The sequence below is a fragment of the Corvus moneduloides genome, chromosome 2, assembly GCF_009650955.1.
Source record: "Corvus moneduloides isolate bCorMon1 chromosome 2, bCorMon1.pri, whole genome shotgun sequence".
In the NCBI taxonomy this organism is placed as follows: domain Eukaryota; kingdom Metazoa; phylum Chordata; class Aves; order Passeriformes; family Corvidae; genus Corvus; species Corvus moneduloides.
This window is the reverse complement of record NC_045477.1, coordinates 88925378-88944364: the sequence shown is the minus strand read 5'-3', so window position 1 is coordinate 88944364 and position 18987 is coordinate 88925378. Positions and strand designations below refer to the sequence as shown.

Here is an 18987-nt window from a genome sequence, read left to right as displayed (position 1 = left end):
TGAAAGGACTTTAAATACAAAGTTTCTCTTTTCTAAGGCAGGAACTTCAACCAAAATCTGTTAGCAAGACAAATTTGTGAATACTTTTTTTCAACCAGACATCTTCCATTTATCATTTATAAAGCCACTTTCTCTTTTGTACTTTTCTATTTACACAAGCATAAAAGTAGTCAATGCCACGTCCAGATCCCTGAATTTGAAGCACAGCTACTATTCCTGTATCTTCCATTTTATGTACAAAACATCTTGAAAGAAATTACTTCAATTTTCTGTTCATAATAGGTGTTTCAAGTCTCTGAGTACTCAACTACAAAGAAAAAAAAAAAACAACACCTTCTGCAGTTACTGCTCTCTGCAACTAATTAATAAGGATCTTCCTTTTTCAAACCCCTTTGCTGCACACAAGATCAAAGAAAATCTAAGTCTGGGATGCAACCTCACGGAAATTCTTCAAGACCTGTATAAATAGGACCAGGTGCTTTGCCACAGTCATGTTTATTTCTACGGAAGTGAACACAGCTGTACAGACTGATGCGATGTGGGGATTTAGGAACTCTTTGCTGAAGCTGCAGATTAGAGATGAGCTGGCTAACAGCATCCTCCATTTCTGCAAGTGGGTTGTTCTCCTAATACCCTGAAATTTAATTTTGGGAATCTTGGCCACTTTTGTTACAGAAGGGACTGCTGCGTTTCCTTTAGTTTTGCAGTTTCATTCTCTCTAATACACACATGGAAAACAGCATACTGTTAAACTTTCAACTTCACACACAGCTGTAACAGAAAAATTTCCAGGAAGAACATTCCCTTCAATGCAGATCCTGCCCAAAATTACCCATGCAAGTCAACACCAGATACTATAATGCATGGCATTAAGCTAGTAGGAATTCAAGTCACAAAACTCTACCAAGCTCTTGGAAGATTTTATTCTCATAAAAGGACTTTAAAATCATCTTTAGAATCACTCAGGATAGAAAATGCACATTTTTATTTATGTTGTATATCTCTATATAAACACCAGTTTCCAACTGAGGCTTTAGAAATTTCAGAAAATTGTATTCTAGATGCAAACTAAAATAAACATTCGGATAACTATTAGAATCCTAATACATAACACAGTCCTGCTGTTACATCAGAGCTGGCTAAAAGGCCAAACTCCAAATGTGTCCCACCAGGGGACAGCCTGAAGTTGTACCCCTCTAGTACAACCTGTGCATTTCCATAGCTCTCCACATACAAAAATGAGGTCTGGGGCAAAGACAGCAGAGAGAACTGGTAAAACCTTAAGAACATATGTGCAGATGAATGTCTGATACACTAAGGATTTATACAATTGCCCGTAAAAGATGAGATTTCCTTTTTTGTTTTTCATGTTTCCAATTAGGTAGGTCTCCTACAACAAATGTGTCAGAACTATCTATTTTTGCTACAGCACATGGAGAATTTTACTTTAGTAAGTTAAAGCCTTCAGGTTAAGCGGAGGGAACCTCCCTTCACAGCAGGAATTTGTCATAGAAAAGCAAGCCCTAAAAGCATGATTTCAGTATTTAAAAAACTTGCCAATACCTGACAGTAAGAAGCCAGCCAATCTAAGAGTCCATCTTTCATATAAACCTCAAGGGGAAGTACCTAAAATTTACAGTCCACCTGTAAATGTTAGATTAGTGGATCTTTCTAAACTGTGACAAGGGATTTAGAAAACACCGTTACACACCAACACCACTTCCCCCCCAGTGAAGCACAAAAGCATAAAATCCTTAGGGAAGAAGCCACTAGCGAGAGGGGGGTGGGGGTGGAAAGGGAGGGAAGAGAAGTTGCTGTTCATTATTTTTTAAGCTATACTTGCTCCCTCCCCTACTTAAATTTAAAAAAAAAAGAAAGAGTTGTTAGTTGCTGATGTCATCAAAGTGCTAACATTAATCACTCACAGCATCACCGGTCCACACACAAGAGTATATAACAGGGATGCTCAGGCAGCATACTGCCAAGGGGAGGCAAGCAAGAGAGGGGGGAAAAGACATTATTTTTTTCTCCTGTGTGGTCTTTGAAAAGCAAGGCAACAACATCCTTAGACAAGATGTGCTCTTGCATGAATTTAAGTGGAAGAGACAAAGAAACCATGCCACCAGCAGCATCGGAGAAAAAAACTGAAATCACCAAGCAATGAGAATTCAGTCCAGAGAATCTAAGGAGAAGAAAAAGCAAACTGGCAAACAGAGATCAGTCAGGAAATAATTCATGTAGAAAGGGATACAAAAAATTTGGTGTTTGTAACATTTTCACAGCAGCATCGCCGTAAAGAAATTCTGATCTGGAATTTCCATCAGGGACTGACGGTAAGTACTGACTTTATGATCCATAAAACATCAGATGGCTTTTCCAAACATTTACTTGTCAGTAACTGTGTGTTTTCCAATGACTGATGTTTTGTAACAATAGAAATGTTATTGTTATTTAATTATAGTTCAAACATTCTACTTACAGAATGCTATGAGGATTAAACTGTTGAAACTATTGTTTCTAGGCTGTGTGAGGAAATGTTTTATAAAAAAAAATTATAATTTTAAGTAATAGGGATCTACCAGCTAAAGAAAAGGTAAAAGAGCAAGTAAAAGCTCTGATCTCACTAATGCACCCTATTTAAATATCTGCAGTAGTTGGGTAGATGCCAAAATATATCTGTTTGATAAGTTTTTCTGATAGCAAATTCAGTTCCTTTATACTGTTGCTGTATTAAAATGGGTGCACCTACCACAGAATTAGAAGAGCAGCATCTACCCAGATCAGTCATAGCCACAGGTTTACACTGTCATGAAAATAAACAAACATCTTTTTCTTCCCACTTCCCAGTAAGTATAATCCAAAAGCCTTGAGCAACAATTTTCATACATAAACAGGCACAGAGTTCTTACTATTGATGTAATGTCACTATCCAAATCCCATTAAAATAATATACATTTTCCCAGTCTCCTATCTAGGATAAAATACAAGTATTACAGAATAATTTCAGAATATGTTATGAGCCAATCTCACAAGCTTTCTTCCTCGGGAGAATTTTCAATAATTAATTGTTATTTAGCCAGGAAATGTAACATTTTAAACCTGATCTTAAAAAAACCATTAAATTTAATTTTCATAACGGAGTCATAAACAATGAAATACAGTGTTATCATTACGGGCATTTATAGTCATTTAAAAAAGTGAGAAATTTTCGAAGTGGAAAAAAACTTCCATGAGTGCCACTGGAAACTGACAATCAAACTCTAAGGAATCAGATTAAATTGCTGAGGTAAGCTCTTTTTCAAAAGTTACCATCACAACAGTAAAAGCATAAAACCCAAGCCAAACAAATGAAAATACCCACTGGTTATTACATATTCTTTAATAGATGTGTTTAGAAAATTGCAGAAAATAGATGTTTTCCTTTCACTATTTACAATGGTAACACATACTGAGAATCTCAAAATCCTGGCAGATTTTCTAATTTGAATTGAGGATGAGGAGGAGTATAAATTCAGGGCAGACAGACTATGGGATTACATAAAATGACTTAGAACAGAAAAGAGCATTAGTAGTTTTTTTAAATCCCCACTATTTATCCAAAAGGTAGGCTATAGTGAAAGCTGTATGTCGCTAAGCTTGAGAAAGCTTTTCCAAGAGGCTGACTAGCATCACGACTAAATATTGTGATACTGATACCACCAATGTACAATGTTCACAGCCACTGCCGCAGTGTAGCTGCAGTGGCCACAGATGTGCAACTTAACAGCAAAACACGGGCAGTATCATAGAATCACAGAACAGCCTGGCTTGGAAGGGACCTTAAAGATCACCTAGTCCCAACACCCCTGCCAGAGGCAGGGACACCTCCCACAGCTTCTCTGGGCAGCCCATTCCAGTGCCTCACTGCCCTCACAGTAAAGAATTTCCTCCTAATATCTAATTTAAATCTACCCTCTTTATGCTTAAAGTCATTCCTCCTTGTCCTATCACTATCTGCCCATGGAAAAAAGTCCCTCTCCAGCTGTATTGTTAGCCCCCTCTAGACACCAAAAGGTGCTGTAAGAGCTCTCTGGAGTCTTCTCCAGACTGAACAGCTCCAACTCTCTCAGCCTGTCTTCATACAGGAGGTTTTCCTATGTGTACTTGTGAATAAGAAACTAACATAAGATATTGGAGACAAAATAATATCTGGTCATGTTTCCACACACCCTTTTGTTTTTCAGCTGATTGTTACTGGCAAAAATAAAGACTTGTGGATGGTAGAGGCATTTATCCATCAATATCCCAATATCCCTCTTGCCACTTAACATAAAAAACAAGATACACAGACTAGAAAAAAAAAAAAAACGCTGAATTTTTTTTCAAGCACCTGGGAAAAAATGTGAAAGGAAGTGATTTCCCAATTGCAAATTCTGCAAAAATTCACCATCTCTCAAGATACAACTGGTCACTTACATAGGCAGCAGTTCTGGTTGAATTTCTCTAAGTTCATGTTTATCCTTTCACTTGGAAGAGAAATACACATTTTAAAACACCCCAAACTTTAAAGAAGTTTTATTCCCATTTTTACACTGCAGTACCACAGATGACAGCATACTTTCCTAACAAACTCCATTCCTACATTACAGAGCACCACGATTAAAACACAAACAACATCTTCACTGCTGCAGCTTCTCAGTCACTGCCAAAGAATATCTTCCCTTTGCACAGGGAGATCAGCATCAAGAGAGAAAAAAACTCTGAAGCAACATCCTGATGGGAATAACTGTCCAAAACATCACAGGAAACACAGCAATGGTAATTTGGCCGAAAATGGCCAGTTGTGTCGACAGCTTTTACAGCATCATGTACCACCCTAACTGGAACAGCATGCTATCCAGCTACTCCAGAAAGAGCTTCCAGAAGGAAGAGAGGGTGCCCACCACTCGTTCCTCCTTTGTTGTTGAAAACCTGATTCCCCTCACAACATACATCATGTGCGTGACCTGCCAGTCCGCAAACCCCTCCAGCGACCAGTGCAGAGTTTTTAACACACTAGAACGAGACCCGGCATCTGCAAGCAACACCAAGAAAGAGCTGGCACTGGGCATCTGGCTCACCAGCAGTGTCCTGCTCCTCATCATCGCTGCAGTCCTGCTCTACGGCTGCCTGCACCTCCTGTGCCGCAGGAGACGCGAGCGTTTGCAAGAGCAGAACAGGACCTCCAAACAAGAGCACAGGGAGCCATGGACCAAAAGCGCGGCATACACCTCGGTAGAATTCAGCAGGCAGAGCCACCAGACACAGGATGCTGAGGAAAAGCATCCAGGTGGCATCCAGCTGGCCACAATCATAGAGAATCCCTCAGTGTGCAAGGAGCCTATCATGCCATCCTCTAAAAGCCAGGAACAAGTCCCAACACCAGGACAGTGCTCTGCTATAAATTAGAAACCTTTTGTCCAGGAGAAGTTTTTTGCTATGTACGGTCCCCCAACTACTTCAAACACACCACGTGCACTGTCAGTGCTCACAATAGGGAGCTCCAACTGCTCACCACAGCACTCTTGGCTGTACTTCTGATGTCACACCCCTTTCCAACAGCCTATATGCAAAGGCTCACATGCCCAAGAAGTGAGCACTTCAGCCACCCTCCATTATTTAAAAATTAAGCATGTAGCAAGTAATTGGTTTACATTTCAAGGGGATAATTTTGTTGCTTTTCTTTAGTCTAAAACAGCAAACAAATATAAGAAGTAATCAAAAGTGACCAAAAGAATTTTTGTTAACTAGCACAAATAAAACTGAGTAGTTTTCAGATGCCATTCCCAACTGCTACACTATAGGCGACTGGAACATACACATGGAGTGCAGTGGTTTGCCAGTGTGAGTTTTACCCTGACAATTCCAGCTGCTTCCCAAACCACACACTACAGCACGACATTCAGACTACACACTTCACTGCCCACAGCTGTCCATCCCTCCCATCTGCACTGAGGTCAGTCTCAAAATGTAAGCTAAACTCACCAGGATTTTAATTGTATCCTCTCATCCATTTTATTTTCCCTCCGTTTAAATACATGAAAGATACTGACTTTGTAAGGATGCTTCTAATTAAGGAAATATCCTGGGTTATCACATTTGGCACTCTTCTGCTCCCTCCATAAGCAACCTCCTGCTCCATGGGCCAGCAACTCCCTGCAGAGGAAATGGAATTCAGAGACACAGCTCCTGGCCCTTCCTTTTCTCTTTCCCTTTCAGTTTTAATGATAACTCACATTAATCAGCTGCAAATTTCTTTCCAATTGCACAGTACATTCTGTGTAATGTGTTTTAAAAAATATTGAAAACATGCCAAAATGCATTTTATTTTTGTAACAAGAAAACCTGCTGAACATCTCACTCTGCCTTGAGCTTCATGGCAAAGTGCCAAGGTCCTTCAGACAGAGAAATCTGTTCACTCTCACAACATGACAAGTGTTGTCTGATTTACATTTATAAGTCACCCTGTTTTAAACCTCTTAAGTGCATTTGTGTTCCATAAAAAACAAAATAAATCTTAATAGTGCTGTATATTACGCCTAAAGAACAAAGGTGCACTGTGACTGCAGACACCTAATTGCTATTGGTACGAATTATGTCTGAAGTCAGCTCTCACTGACACAGCTCGGTTGTATCAGTGAAGGCTGGAGAACTGCTGGCTGGGCAGCTGCCATCCCACTCCATTGAGCCCTGGAAGCTAAGGGGGGTGCAATTTTGGCAAGAGATCTCCCCATGAATGTTTCACAGCAGGTAGCGGATCTTTTCAGCTACTCTATTTTGACAACAATTCCCACGACTTGTGAAATGCATTGACTCTCAGAGTGCTAGGAAGAAGCTGGCGTAAGTGTGAGGAATCTTCTTTAGGTTTTTTTTGAGTAGGATAAGCATGACACACAGAAATGTTTGCTGAACTGGGGCGAGTATGACTTTTAGAAAAACTTCAAAAGGCATTTTTATTGTGTGAAGTTAGCAACAACATGTTCTCCACCTGCTGTGGAGCATTTCCTCCAGCTGACACGTTTTTCTTTGTCTTGCACATCAGTCTCAAATAAACTGTGAGAGTAACAAGTTCACTGCCGTTTCAAATGACGGTGTTACATGAAATAGGCACTGAAAAACCCTCGTCAGAGCATGAAGCCAACACAACAGGTTTACTGCCAAAAAGGGGTGCCTGGGTAACAAGGACAGAAAAAATGCTTTAAAATTATCTTGTAATCAAATTAACAGTAACACTTCTCTGATTAGGTTTTCATCAAAAAAAGATGACTTTAATGTTAAAGGGATGAAGCCAAGAGACATACAGTCACCCTCTGCCAACATCTTGGGTTCTTGGAAACCTGTTTACTTCTCTGCATGTCCATTTCTTTATGAGGGTTTTAGGGCAGTCCAATACATATATTTACACACATTCATGTTATATACACATGTACATTCCATACTGAGAACAAGGAGCAGTTCAGTCTCAAAGCAGTTTCGAGGCAATTCACCTACTGCATTTTGTTATTTGTACACAAACACATACATCCAAAAGATATGTCTATATCCAACTAAGAAGGCAAAGAGCTACCACGGAAGTGCTCCCCAAGGGATTTACCTTCTCTAAATATAAAACCATTCCACCCACAGAGTTTACTGTGCACTACTAAGATAAACATTTATACCATCTCAGAAGCAATGGACCATCTCGCACCTGCTGCAAATGAGCAACTCATGCAGAGTGTCATCTGTTTTCTGCTTTAGTTTTGAAAAACTCATGTTATCACATGCTCACAGAGCTACATGATTCTTTGTGTCTTGCTGAGAAAGTTTTATTACAGATTAATTCAGGTTCATTCTGGCAATTTTGTATTCAATTTGGTAATTCACCACTCAGTTTTAACAGTCATCTATCAAGGGGCAAATATTCTGAGTGATTACCAACTGATAACATTTTGCAACATAGTGCAAACTAATTTTAATTTGTGCACCAGCAGTAAATAAAAACCATTATATTCACAGTGAGAAGTATATTTCAAACATGTCTTTTTCACAAAACAAATGAGTTAGCACCTACAAAATGCTGGAGACATAAAAACATGGCAATATTTGGAAAACATTGTTTAAGACAGAAAGAAAGCTCTTCTGTTCTGGTCTACACAATCTCTATAAAACCAGGTATTTCTAATATAGGCCTATCCAGTTATGAAATTTGCCCCAGAAATGTAAGGAAGACTCCCCCCCCTTGATTGCTGCTGCTCATACAGAAAAATGATCAGGAATTCTGAAAATGTATAGCTCTCAGTGTGAAATTACTAAACCCATTTTTATTATGTAACTAAAAAAAAAGTGTTCCCCAGTTAATCTTCTGTCACTCACCCCACTGTATCATCACTTAGATAAATTAAGTTAGCAATCTCTATGAAATTCAGTTGTGTTTTTACTCTATACTGCATCTGGTCAATTCCTAAAATAGTAAGGAACACAATAACTCTAATGTAAGAAAATCCCACTTTCCTATAATTTACTGTTCCTTTTTGGAGAACAATTATATAAAACACTGTTCACAGGATCAGACAGTCAGCTGTTACCTTCCACAGTAAGACATGTGAATCCTTTTCCACCCCCATTACATTTTAAAGGCATGAAAGTTTTATAAATGCAGCAGATATTTTAGGACTGAAATTTGTAACTCCTGAGATATCTCTTCAGCTCTCAAAACCTAGACTACTGGGTTGAAATTGCACCATATAACTATGGTATGATGTGTAGAAAATAACAGTAAGACAAGGACTAATTATGTTCATGTTTAAGTAGAAGGTAGATATTGAAAGTAGCTAGCCATAACACTTACATCACACTTGTATAAATTAGATGTATAATTGAGTACATATTTTAAATAATTTGAAATAATAATAAATAATTTTAAGCTTTTTTATTGTCCATCCTCTAATTTAATCCTTATATTTTCATTTATCTTTTCCATACTTCAGCTTGCCACCCTGATACTCAAGAAAACATTATGAAATTTAGAGCGACAGCTTGCTAGATATTCTCGAATGATTTGCTGAAGATAGCACTGCTGTTAGAAGTAGATCAATATTTCAGACTAGATATTAAAAATGCACATATATGTTAATGCACTATGCCTTTAACTGTCATTAAGACTCAGGTAATAATTCTGAAGAATAAGAAAACAAATCTGCAGTGATCAGGGAGAACAAATCTATCACCCATGAGCATAGCATTGGTCCTGTGAGTACAGGCTAACTTTCCTCACTTGGGTAGCTCACAGCTGTTCTCTTGTGCCAAGTACTCTTCCAACTTGACACCCACATAAGCTCCTTTCCAACCTCACTATTGGGGACTGCCATAGGGACATAGAGTATGTGACTGCACATGGTGCACACTTCTATTGAAAACTTGCATAAACCTCGCAAGCCCTCCTAACTGCAAAGCAAGAAACATGATGCTAATACAGAAGATGAGATGGCCAGCACACCAAGGTCATCACAGTGAGTTTGAACTCATTGGTTATAGATGCCAAAGAAACACTACATTTTTTTAAAAAATAATTGAAGTAGTTTGGTATCTGATATTTTAAGATGGTCAGAATCAATATTCCTTTTAAGTCAGGTAACATCTGAAGCAGTTTTTCCTATCTATTCCCTTTTCCTCTGTCATCACAGTCTTCATCACTGTAGCAAGAGAGAGCTGCACCCAAGATGGGCTCTTATTCTCACTTCACCAGATGAGTAATTAATCTTTACTTATGAGTCTGCTCTGCCACTATAAGCAACTGAACAATGCAAGGTGGTTGAGAGAAGGGCTTATTTCTAGCTTTGTCAGATAAGACTAACCATCAGACTAATCAATTGCACTTTGGCTGAAACATACGGTGAGCTTCACAGGAAAGTCTTAAAAAAAGTGTATGTTCAATTTAAAATACACACAAAATGTATTTCAGATCATTTCTAATAACTTTCATATACCGTAGTTTCTATAATTTAAAAAGATACCTTTAAACATTAGCAAACCATAAAGAAAAAGGGAATTACATCCAACCTTTGATCCATAGAGATACTGTGGCTGTGCATTAGGCTGCTTATCGCGCTGAAACTCCTGAGAAAATGGTAGCACGGTCCGAACAAATCTATATAAAAAACAAAAACAAGAATTCATTATTTATACTTAGGTTAGCAGATGTGCACCTCATGCACCCTACCCTGTAGAAAACTGCTTTTGTCTGCATATACAATCAAAGCCAGACCAGTAGCCTTTCATCCCTAGTAGAAACTGGGGAAGCACACAGCCTGAATTGCCCAGAAGCATGGACAGAAATCATACTGCAGTTCAACAATTACTCTTCTTCCCATGGTATGCAGTGTACCAAAATATTCCTCACCTCTACGCTAGCCCAGGCCAGCAAATATGGAAGTAACTAACAAAGTAGCAATAGTCTCTCACAGGGAGTAAGGAAACTCCTTGTGCTTGAAAAATTAAGTCCTTGAGAAAGAAGTACACCTTCAAAGAAGAACATGACATTTCTGTTTAATGTTTTGGAGCTTTTCCCCCCAAAATTCACATCAGGAGAAATATGTTAGATTGTCACCTTTAAAAAGGTCACGAGGAAGGAAGGGTATAATCCTCGCAGCAAAACCAACGTTTCAAAAGTTTGATCATACTTCAGTGTGAGCACGTACCAATACAAATCACGCTTAGCTTTACCTTTGCACACTGTTAAGAGGATGGCAAGAGAACTACAAAGATATGGAGCACTGCCAAAGACAGGATCAGCCATCTCACTCGCAGCTGAGGGCACCAGAGTCTGAAGGACCATTCCAAGTCCTCTTGTGAACAAGCAGCACAAATCTTCCCCCTTGATGTTCCCTGTTAACTGCGTAATGCACATTTGGCAGCACTGCAGTTTTAGTGCAGGAAGAAGTTAATCAATATCTACTATAATTCTGATTCTGCTTAACTTGACTAAACAGAGCAAAGTTACTGGGGGATGTGTTCAAGAGTTGGATGGCCACTTTATTTTTTACCTTGATTAAAAAGTATTTCTTGATAAATGGTGCAACCCTGTGTATGCACAGCAAAGAGGGAAAATAGCTATTTAAGAAGTGTATCTCAAATGGTTGTATAATATCAGCCAGGTCTGAGTGATAACTGAGCAAAATAAATGTATCTAGGAAAATGTTTCAGGAAAGAAAACTTGCCTTACATTATAATATCATAAGATACAATTGTAGCTTGATCCTTTTTTGTTTAATCTATTTACATTTAATCAGCATACAAAATTAATTATTCATTATTAATTCTTCCTAGAAAGAACACAGACATTCTACTTTTAATATATCCATCTTGTAGCTAAAAACAAAAACAGCCATGTCAATCAAAAATTGGTTCACCCAGACAGGTATCAATTGCACCATATTGCTTACAATTATTTCCACGGTGTTTTATTTCTGAATCATTCCTGTGAGAATCTATAACTTCAGGACAATGTTTTCTGCATTTTTAACCTTCTCAAAAATAGGTACAGCTACTTGCTCATACATAGTTCAGCCCATCTTCCCAAAAATACTCATACTTGCCATAGTCCAGAAAGAGTTTGCATTTAGAGCTTTTGAGGAAAAATACACTACTTATATGTGTTTTATTGATACTATATATATTATTTAAATCTCCTTACATTTATATTCCCTCAGTTTACAGGTTTCTCCCCTTCTCTCTCACTTACATAGAAACTGAAAACTCTCCTTTGAGAGAGATTACTTGAATCTTTATTCTGCAGATACTTCATTAATGAGTTTACCAGAGATGATGTAAACATTTGATGGAATTCAAAGTAATCTGCAACATATGACAGTCCCCGAGATTACTCAATTCCCCCTTTTTTCTCTCTAAGTCCCACTCCTTTTTAAACTGACATCAATTTTCAAGCCCTAAGAGAATCTCTGAAATGAAACCATAGGAGATACCATGTCATTTGAGATAAGACTGGGTTTCAGTGTGCAGACATTTGGCAAGAGCAGATTTGCTACCACTAAATTAAAACGCTCACAAGGAAAGGAGCATTTCAAAATATAAGTGGGTGTATCCCATGACTCTGGAAGCTGTAACTGTAATTCTTAGACTTCTCAAAACGGTGTTGTGTGTATAATATCTCAATTATAATGTAATTAGTGTCTGGGAGCAAACCAGTCAGCGCAAGTAAATGCTCAAGTAACTCTTGCATGTTTCTCAGTGTTCCTCTGCATTCTTGGGGGTTTCTCCATCTCTAATGCTTTAGAGTAGTAGCAAAATAGCCTTAAAGTTTTCTTAAAGACTTGAAGCAAGCACAATTGCTTATACTTTCTTGGATGAAAGGGGTCAAGAGAGGAAGAAAAAAAGTAAGGAAGTAGGAGCAAAAGGTAACAGTCACTTGTTAAGTTATGGAGAGGCAACGTCTAAGATTGAGGCTACAACAGCCTAAAGAGTGCATCATTCTAGAAGGTATGTGACTACTCCAAACATATCATTCAGGTAAGTATTAGAAATTTCTTCCCTCAGAACTAAGGGCTATATGAAAACCTTACAGTTCAACATTATCTACTGTTCTTCAAACTTTTTCAATGTGCGTGTGTGTGTGCACTTTCTTTCTGACATTCTGCTGGTTGGCTTCCTTCTGCTCCTCCTCCAAGAAAGAGAAACATCTCTTTGAAGGACTGAAGCTCTTTCACTATCAAAGCTAAAGCTAAGCAAAGTTTAACTTTCCCCTGAATACTGACTGGATGCAGGTTTCAGCATACTCTGAGATAACCAGTTTCATTTTTAATCAGTGTTGATAATCTCACAGCAATTTATCCATTTTAATCAGAACAGGTTGTCAAACTAGATTAAGCAGATGAAAAGCCTTCTGGCTTACCGAAGCTTTGCAAATGATTGCTAGAGGACAACATGAGCCCCCAAAGTAAGTATTTTAGGGATCAAATAATTTAATGTTAGTTTTTCTGTGATACCTACTGTGAGCACTTCACAAACTAATCTAAATGATTCTTTGATTTTAATTACTATAATCTATTTAAGGAGATAACTGAAAGAGACCACTTTGTTCAATGACCCTGCTGCCTTGCTACTGCAGGCACCAGGTCAGACAAACCTCATTCATAAACTTTCTTAGCTTCATCTTTGAAGTAACAAGCTGTGACAATCTTCCCTCCCTGCTCCTACAGAAAGTGTTCTCTGCACTTCTCTGTCTAATTGGTAAGTACACTTTTAACCTCCAGCATTCTCAAATTAGTTTGTCCTGTCTACCAGAACTAAGGGTAGCCCTACACCTCCTCTCAGTGAACACTAGATCTGACTCACCCTTCTTAAACACAGATGTCAAGATGGAGAAAACAGAGGAAACAGCAGGGAAAATAGCGCATGAGAGAGTAACAGATCCACCAATCCATTGCTGTCACTTTTCCTTTTGGCAGAAAGACTTTGGTTGCTTGTTTTTTTAGGAGCGGAAAGGTAGTTGACTACAGTCACCCCTGCTTTGCAAGAGTCTATATCCCTGCACCATTTGGCTCTTTGTAGCAGGAACTGCATGGCTTTCACTGCTACTTTTCAGGTTTGCTCCAGCAGTATCTGAAAGGGCTGAAAATTTTTCTGAACAGTGACTGTCAGAGTATATGCAACACAAGAAGACACAGCTGTTCTCTTGTGAAAACCATCTTAAAAGCAGTATGAGAGAGAGAGAGAGAGCTTGCAAAAGGAAGGGGGAGAGACAGTCAGGAAGAGTGAAAAATAAAAAGCTGGTCTTTTTGTTCCTTCTGTGACAAATCTGTATCCTTGGAAGAAACATGTCATATTGCATTTGGAAGAGTGCATGAATTTATACTAGAGAACACAGATTTGGGTAATGTGTTAGAGGAGATGGAGCTACTAGTTTAACTACTGTCTCCAAAAGCTTGTATCATTTGTGTCAAGAAAGCACAGAAAATCTTCAACTCAAATATATGTAAGGCTGTCTCACACTTGCTCCTCTGTTAGTCCTTAATACAAAACCAGCTGTCAAGGAAGGAAAAGACCAGCTTAGAAACACTAAAGAAAATAAGGCAGAAAAAGGGACACCACAGACAGCGGAAAAGAAACAAGGAACAAAAACGTGCAAGTTGTCTTTGTGTCATTTAAATCTTCTGGACAGCCCTAGACAACCTAACTTCACAAGGATAAAGAGGAATGAAAAAGCACAGATGCAGGCCTAAGCATGACAAATATTCCTGGTGTGGAAATACTTGTAGCTTGAAAAGACATGCAGCTGAGGGCCAGCGTGAGAGAGGGCTCTTGAAAAACAATCCCAGGCAGCACAGAAAAGACAAGTGGGAAATGGCTGTTTATGGCCACTTTCAGTAAAAGAACTGGTGGAGAATAGCTTGAGAGCATCTCAAAGAGATGCAGCACAAGCTTCATTGCAGACTCCTCACTGGAGCACGTAAGGAATGCCAAAGCCTCGCACTGCTTTACAAAAGGGACAGGGCAAAACAACGGAGAAAAATTAATACCCCTGTAAAGGGCCACGAATGCACTAACATCCCACCATGCACTAACATCCCACCATTTTCGTTTCATAGAAACATCTAATCATTGCTAGAAGTTGGCATGTTTCTTGGGAGAACAATCACCTCAAGCCTCCCTTGTTTTCATATGCAGCCCCTTTACGGCTGCTGATAGCATCAGAACACTGGGCTAGAGACAACTTTGACCTCACCTGCAGTTCATATGCATGTGCACTATCCAAAGGTTTGTTTTCTTTCCACACAGGTAGATTAAAAACGCCCTTAGATTTCACTGCTAAGGCCCATCTGCAGAGGTCCCCTCTCTCATCTCCCCATTCCTTCTCCACAAACTGTTGTCCCTCAGTCTGTGCAGCTGGCCAGCATTAATAAGACTAAATTTCAGATAAATGGCAACTCCAATTATTAAATTGCTAAATCTTTTAATAGCAGCCTCACTGTTTAATCTCAGTACATTATCAGACATAAAAAAATTCCTAAGTCCCAAATAATTAAACATGCAATGTGTTTCAGCACTTCTGCATGAAGAGTCTTAGCTTTTGAACTAAACCTGCAGGGTTTCTAAACAGTTGAACTCTTTTACAGATATATGAAATTTTCATGTTCAAGCATTCTTGGGAAAAGAACTTCAAAAGGTACTGGAAACAAGTTAATCTGACCAGAACACTAACTTTAAAAGAAGAACCCTTACACCAAGCTGTCAAATTAAAAGAAGACAAGAAACAGGCATGACACATTTTCTGGGAACTCTGACTCCAGTCCCTCATACCACCAAGTAACCTCTCTGCTTTTCATCACGATTATTTCTCTTTCTTCCAGCCTTTCATTGCTACTTTTCTTCCCTTGTTTACACATAACCTTCATGCAAGACATTACCTATCAAGAGTAAAGCATTAAACCAGCAGCTCTCACACAGCTCCTCACTGTGTACTCCTGTGTTTGCACTCAATAACCTGTACACTTGAATGCAGAGAGAGCTCATCAACTTAAAGTTCATGCTAACAGCAAGACAGCAACAGACATAATGAACATGTTTAAGGACTATAAAAAGGCTAAAAACTTCCTGTTCCCTCTCTCATCAAAAATATCAAAGGGCGTTGTATAGCATGTGCAACACACATTAACTCTCTCCACACTGCTGCTTTTGACTGAAACCAAAGCACTTCTGTGATGAAATCAGACACATGGTACACATACTTCCTAAGATCTGGCTCCCTTTAACATCTCTTAAATTAATTATCCTGAATTAATTACCCAAGAAGCTGAGCCTAACTCAATTCTTGCATATAGATTTTTAAAACAGACAAGCAACAGTGCTACGGGATCCTGCTAATGTCCTTTGGCACCTCACACTCACTTCCCAAGTGTTGTGGGTGTGCAGTATGTCAGCCCTTGTAGCCAGGATGAACACAGACTAAAGTGAATGTCTTTCAGTAAAGCTGACAGGTGAAGAAGCAGCATTTCATCAAGATTTCTCTTAATATTATGCTTATATGATTCTTAATACAGCACACTGAATATTCCAAAACTGATCTCCACATACATCAACCACACAGTAGCTCCCTCAGAAGTACATTTGACATTCCTGTGCAAACAGATTCTTGTAACAGAAGTTCCTCGGGTAAAACTTAACCACAAAAAAAACACTCTCTTTTTTTTTTTCCTTTGTAGACAGAATCTTGGATCTAAAATACAACATAACCATCACAGAACATGTCAGACAAAGAAAGCTCTCCAAGAAGACAGTGAAAGATGAGAACAGGCTTCCTCCTCTTCCTACAGCTCAATATTCACTATCACTTTACTGTCACTTCACAGGGCTTTAACCAAAACCTGAGTAAAGACTAAAAGTAACACAAATCCTAAAAACAGCACACAAGCAGGAAGTCCAGATATGCAAAATCTTGAACATTGTGCTTCCCCCTCATTCAAACCTTAGATCCTACCTTCCTCTTTCTATTTCTATTACTCACTCTCCTTAAAGGCTGCAACTGCAGTTGCAGTGAACACTGAACTCTTCCTTTCTCAAGGAAACTACTTTTTTCTTCACATTAACACAGAATCAGGAATATAATTTTATTTCTGTCATCTCACAGTTGAAGATCCTGTTTCAAAATACCTTCCTGAGATGCACTTAGCATGTTTTGACACATTCTGTTTTTCAGCATATCATAACTACGTCACCAAAATGTCAGAATTTGGATGCTGTGGTTCCATTTGCCTTCTATTGTGGACAAATAACACGCTTTCATACATTTAATGGTACTTGGTAGAATGACTCATGCTGCTTCATTTCAAGTAAAGCATTAGAAGTGGAAAACACTAAATGAATGGAGATGAACTTGTCAGCATTTGCTAGGAAGGAAGTTGCAGGAGGGTGGTAGAATAGCAGCTGCAAATAAAAAAGCTGCCTTGCTAACCTGTTAGTGGATCCATTGTAGCAGTAGTTTGGAAGGAAATCATAATTGAGTTCCCAAAAGACATGAAGAGTGATTCTGCCGTAAGGGGCTGAAACATTGTGGTTGGCTTCTCTGAACATGGCATCAAAGCTGTCCAGGGTCATGTATCTACTCAGAAGCTTGTGAGTCATTTTGTTTACCTCTATCAAGCCATCCAGCTCCTATGAAAAACAAGACAAAAAAGAGAATGATGTATTTAATGAAGTGGAGGAACTGAACAAAGTACATAAATAACCTTGATGGAACAGAAGACTAGAAAGAAGTCAAAATGAACAACTGACTCTCGCCCAGCCTCTTACTTTAACAATAAGGGCTGGAAAGAATCAGTATTCATGGGATTGTTTCTTAAACTTTCTGAGACTTTAAGGGTATTTAGATGCAGATGGATCTCAAACACAGACCTGTGCCAACACTTTCTCCACTGAGCAAAACTTAAAACTCCAACATTTAAATGGGGTCAGACATAGGCCAAAAGCATATTTCTGCATTTCCTACTTTACAAGCAGTCACAAAGTAATTTCTGCTCAGTACAGTAACTGGTGAACTAACTACTGTAGTGGTAATGTTAGGAATAACATCCCATTTACCATAAATCCTTTTCATGGCCTATGCCAGTGAAGGATGCACTGAGATGCAATGAAAGATCAGATCAGACATTTACAAATGTAGTGAAGGTATCCACAAAATCACTTGCTGCAGGCTACATAACTATATATGAGTACTGCATTTCATAATGTTTCTCCTCTTGACAAGAAATTCCTAGTATCCTTTCTGGTAATTAAAATAAAATAAAATAAAATAACTCCATATCTGACATCAGACACTGAAAATACCAAACACAATGAACACAACCTCTACTTCCAAAAAATCCAAGCACTGCTTTTGAAGATTATTGTGCAATGACATACTGAAGAAATATCCAGTGGCTTTTTCTAGCTGTGTATCAAACTACTGGTCATCTTCCCACAGACTGCTCTCTGATTTAAGTGCTCCTTATTTCAAAGGAGTTTTAAACCTATGAGCAACAGCTACTTCAAGGAAAAAACGCCACTATGATTATTATTACAGAATTAAGTCCAAATTGAGGAAAAAAAATAGCTCAGTCTTGTAAATACCTTAATTTAATTTATTTAGCCTGAAAAACAGCAAAAAATGACAGAGTACTTAATCTATAAGGATCAGTTCCTCACCGAAGAAACCAACCAGTTTTCAACAGAAGATATTTTGCATAAAACAAACAAACAAAAAAAACCCACCAAAAAACTTAAACAAAACAAACAAACAAAAAAATAAGAGCATGGTAAAGGGGCAACCCTTAGTTCTGTCACTTTCTTACTCAAAGAATGAGAACCTGTGACCTAAGAAACACATCATCAACAGTTTCTGTTCACTCAGCCACTAAGAGTGTACTGCACATAACAAAGAAAAACTACGTTTCAATAATTCAAATTTATAAAACCAAGTGTTCAGAAGTCAAGAGGCTCTATGGCCTCAGTATTTGATTTCTCTTCAGTAAAGAACAAAATTAAACCAAGGTACTTAACTGTATGACAAAATGTGACTGGTAAAAAACTTATTACAGAAAGACCAACAGTAAACTCTTTTACATAACTTTTAATTTATTTTTCATTCTAGCAGAACTGAATGTGCCTGATATTTTTCTTGCTGACTGCATATTTACTTGTCAAATTCATGCCGTCTGGAAATAAAATTTGGTTTTTAGCATTTTAATCAGGAAACTAACTCAAAAGGACACCTTAATATTGCACAGATGATCTTCTTCCACAGGCACAAGTCAGATCTCATTCCTCCACAAAAAAATTATTTTTGTCATGCTACAAAACCAAGCTGCCTGAGTCAATAAACTAATTTTGATTCTACCAAGCACAAGTCTGGTTTTTTTTGATCTGCAATTTATCTATAAGCATAGGGAGAAGTGGGCACTTACAAAAATTTAAATCGCAACAATGCTTGCTTTCCTT

At 38.3% G+C, this 18987-nt stretch overlaps 2 protein-coding genes across 8 annotated transcripts in view; one reads left to right on the top strand and one right to left on the bottom strand.

Annotated features, from left to right (window-relative positions):
• The window catches only part of CYFIP1 (cytoplasmic FMR1 interacting protein 1), a 75835-nt gene that overhangs the window by 17371 nt on the left and 39477 nt on the right, over positions 1–18987 (bottom strand). For all 3 annotated transcript variants that reach the window (XM_032100255.1, XM_032100254.1, XM_032100256.1), the window contains 2 exons: positions 16967–17166; positions 10060–10147 (listed from right to left, as the gene is read on the bottom strand). In XM_032100255.1, the coding sequence (XP_031956146.1) occupies positions 10060–10147; positions 16967–17166 (288 nt within the window). The remainder of the gene's footprint in view (positions 1–10059; positions 10148–16966; positions 17167–18987) is intronic.
• On the top strand, positions 1844–18889 carry LOC116440031 (fibronectin type III domain-containing protein 9-like). 5 transcript variants are annotated; one of them, XM_032100273.1, is made up of 5 exons: positions 1844–2333; positions 4629–12952; positions 14604–14772; positions 15132–15181; positions 16218–18889. In XM_032100273.1, the coding sequence occupies exon 2, from the start codon at positions 4756–4758 to the stop codon at positions 5425–5427; it is 672 nt and encodes a 223-aa protein (XP_031956164.1). In that variant the 5' UTR covers positions 1844–2333; positions 4629–4755; the 3' UTR covers positions 5428–12952; positions 14604–14772; positions 15132–15181; positions 16218–18889. The 5 variants fall into 5 exon arrangements, with proteins under 5 accessions (XP_031956164.1, XP_031956161.1, XP_031956163.1 ...); XM_032100270.1 differs by having other exon boundaries at positions 15132–18889; XM_032100272.1 differs by having other exon boundaries at positions 14604–15181.

Coding starts and splice junctions, on each gene's coding strand:
- LOC116440031 (XM_032100273.1), top strand. CDS start 4,756: ATGGGAATAACTGTCCAAAACATCACAGGAAACACAGCAATGGTAATT.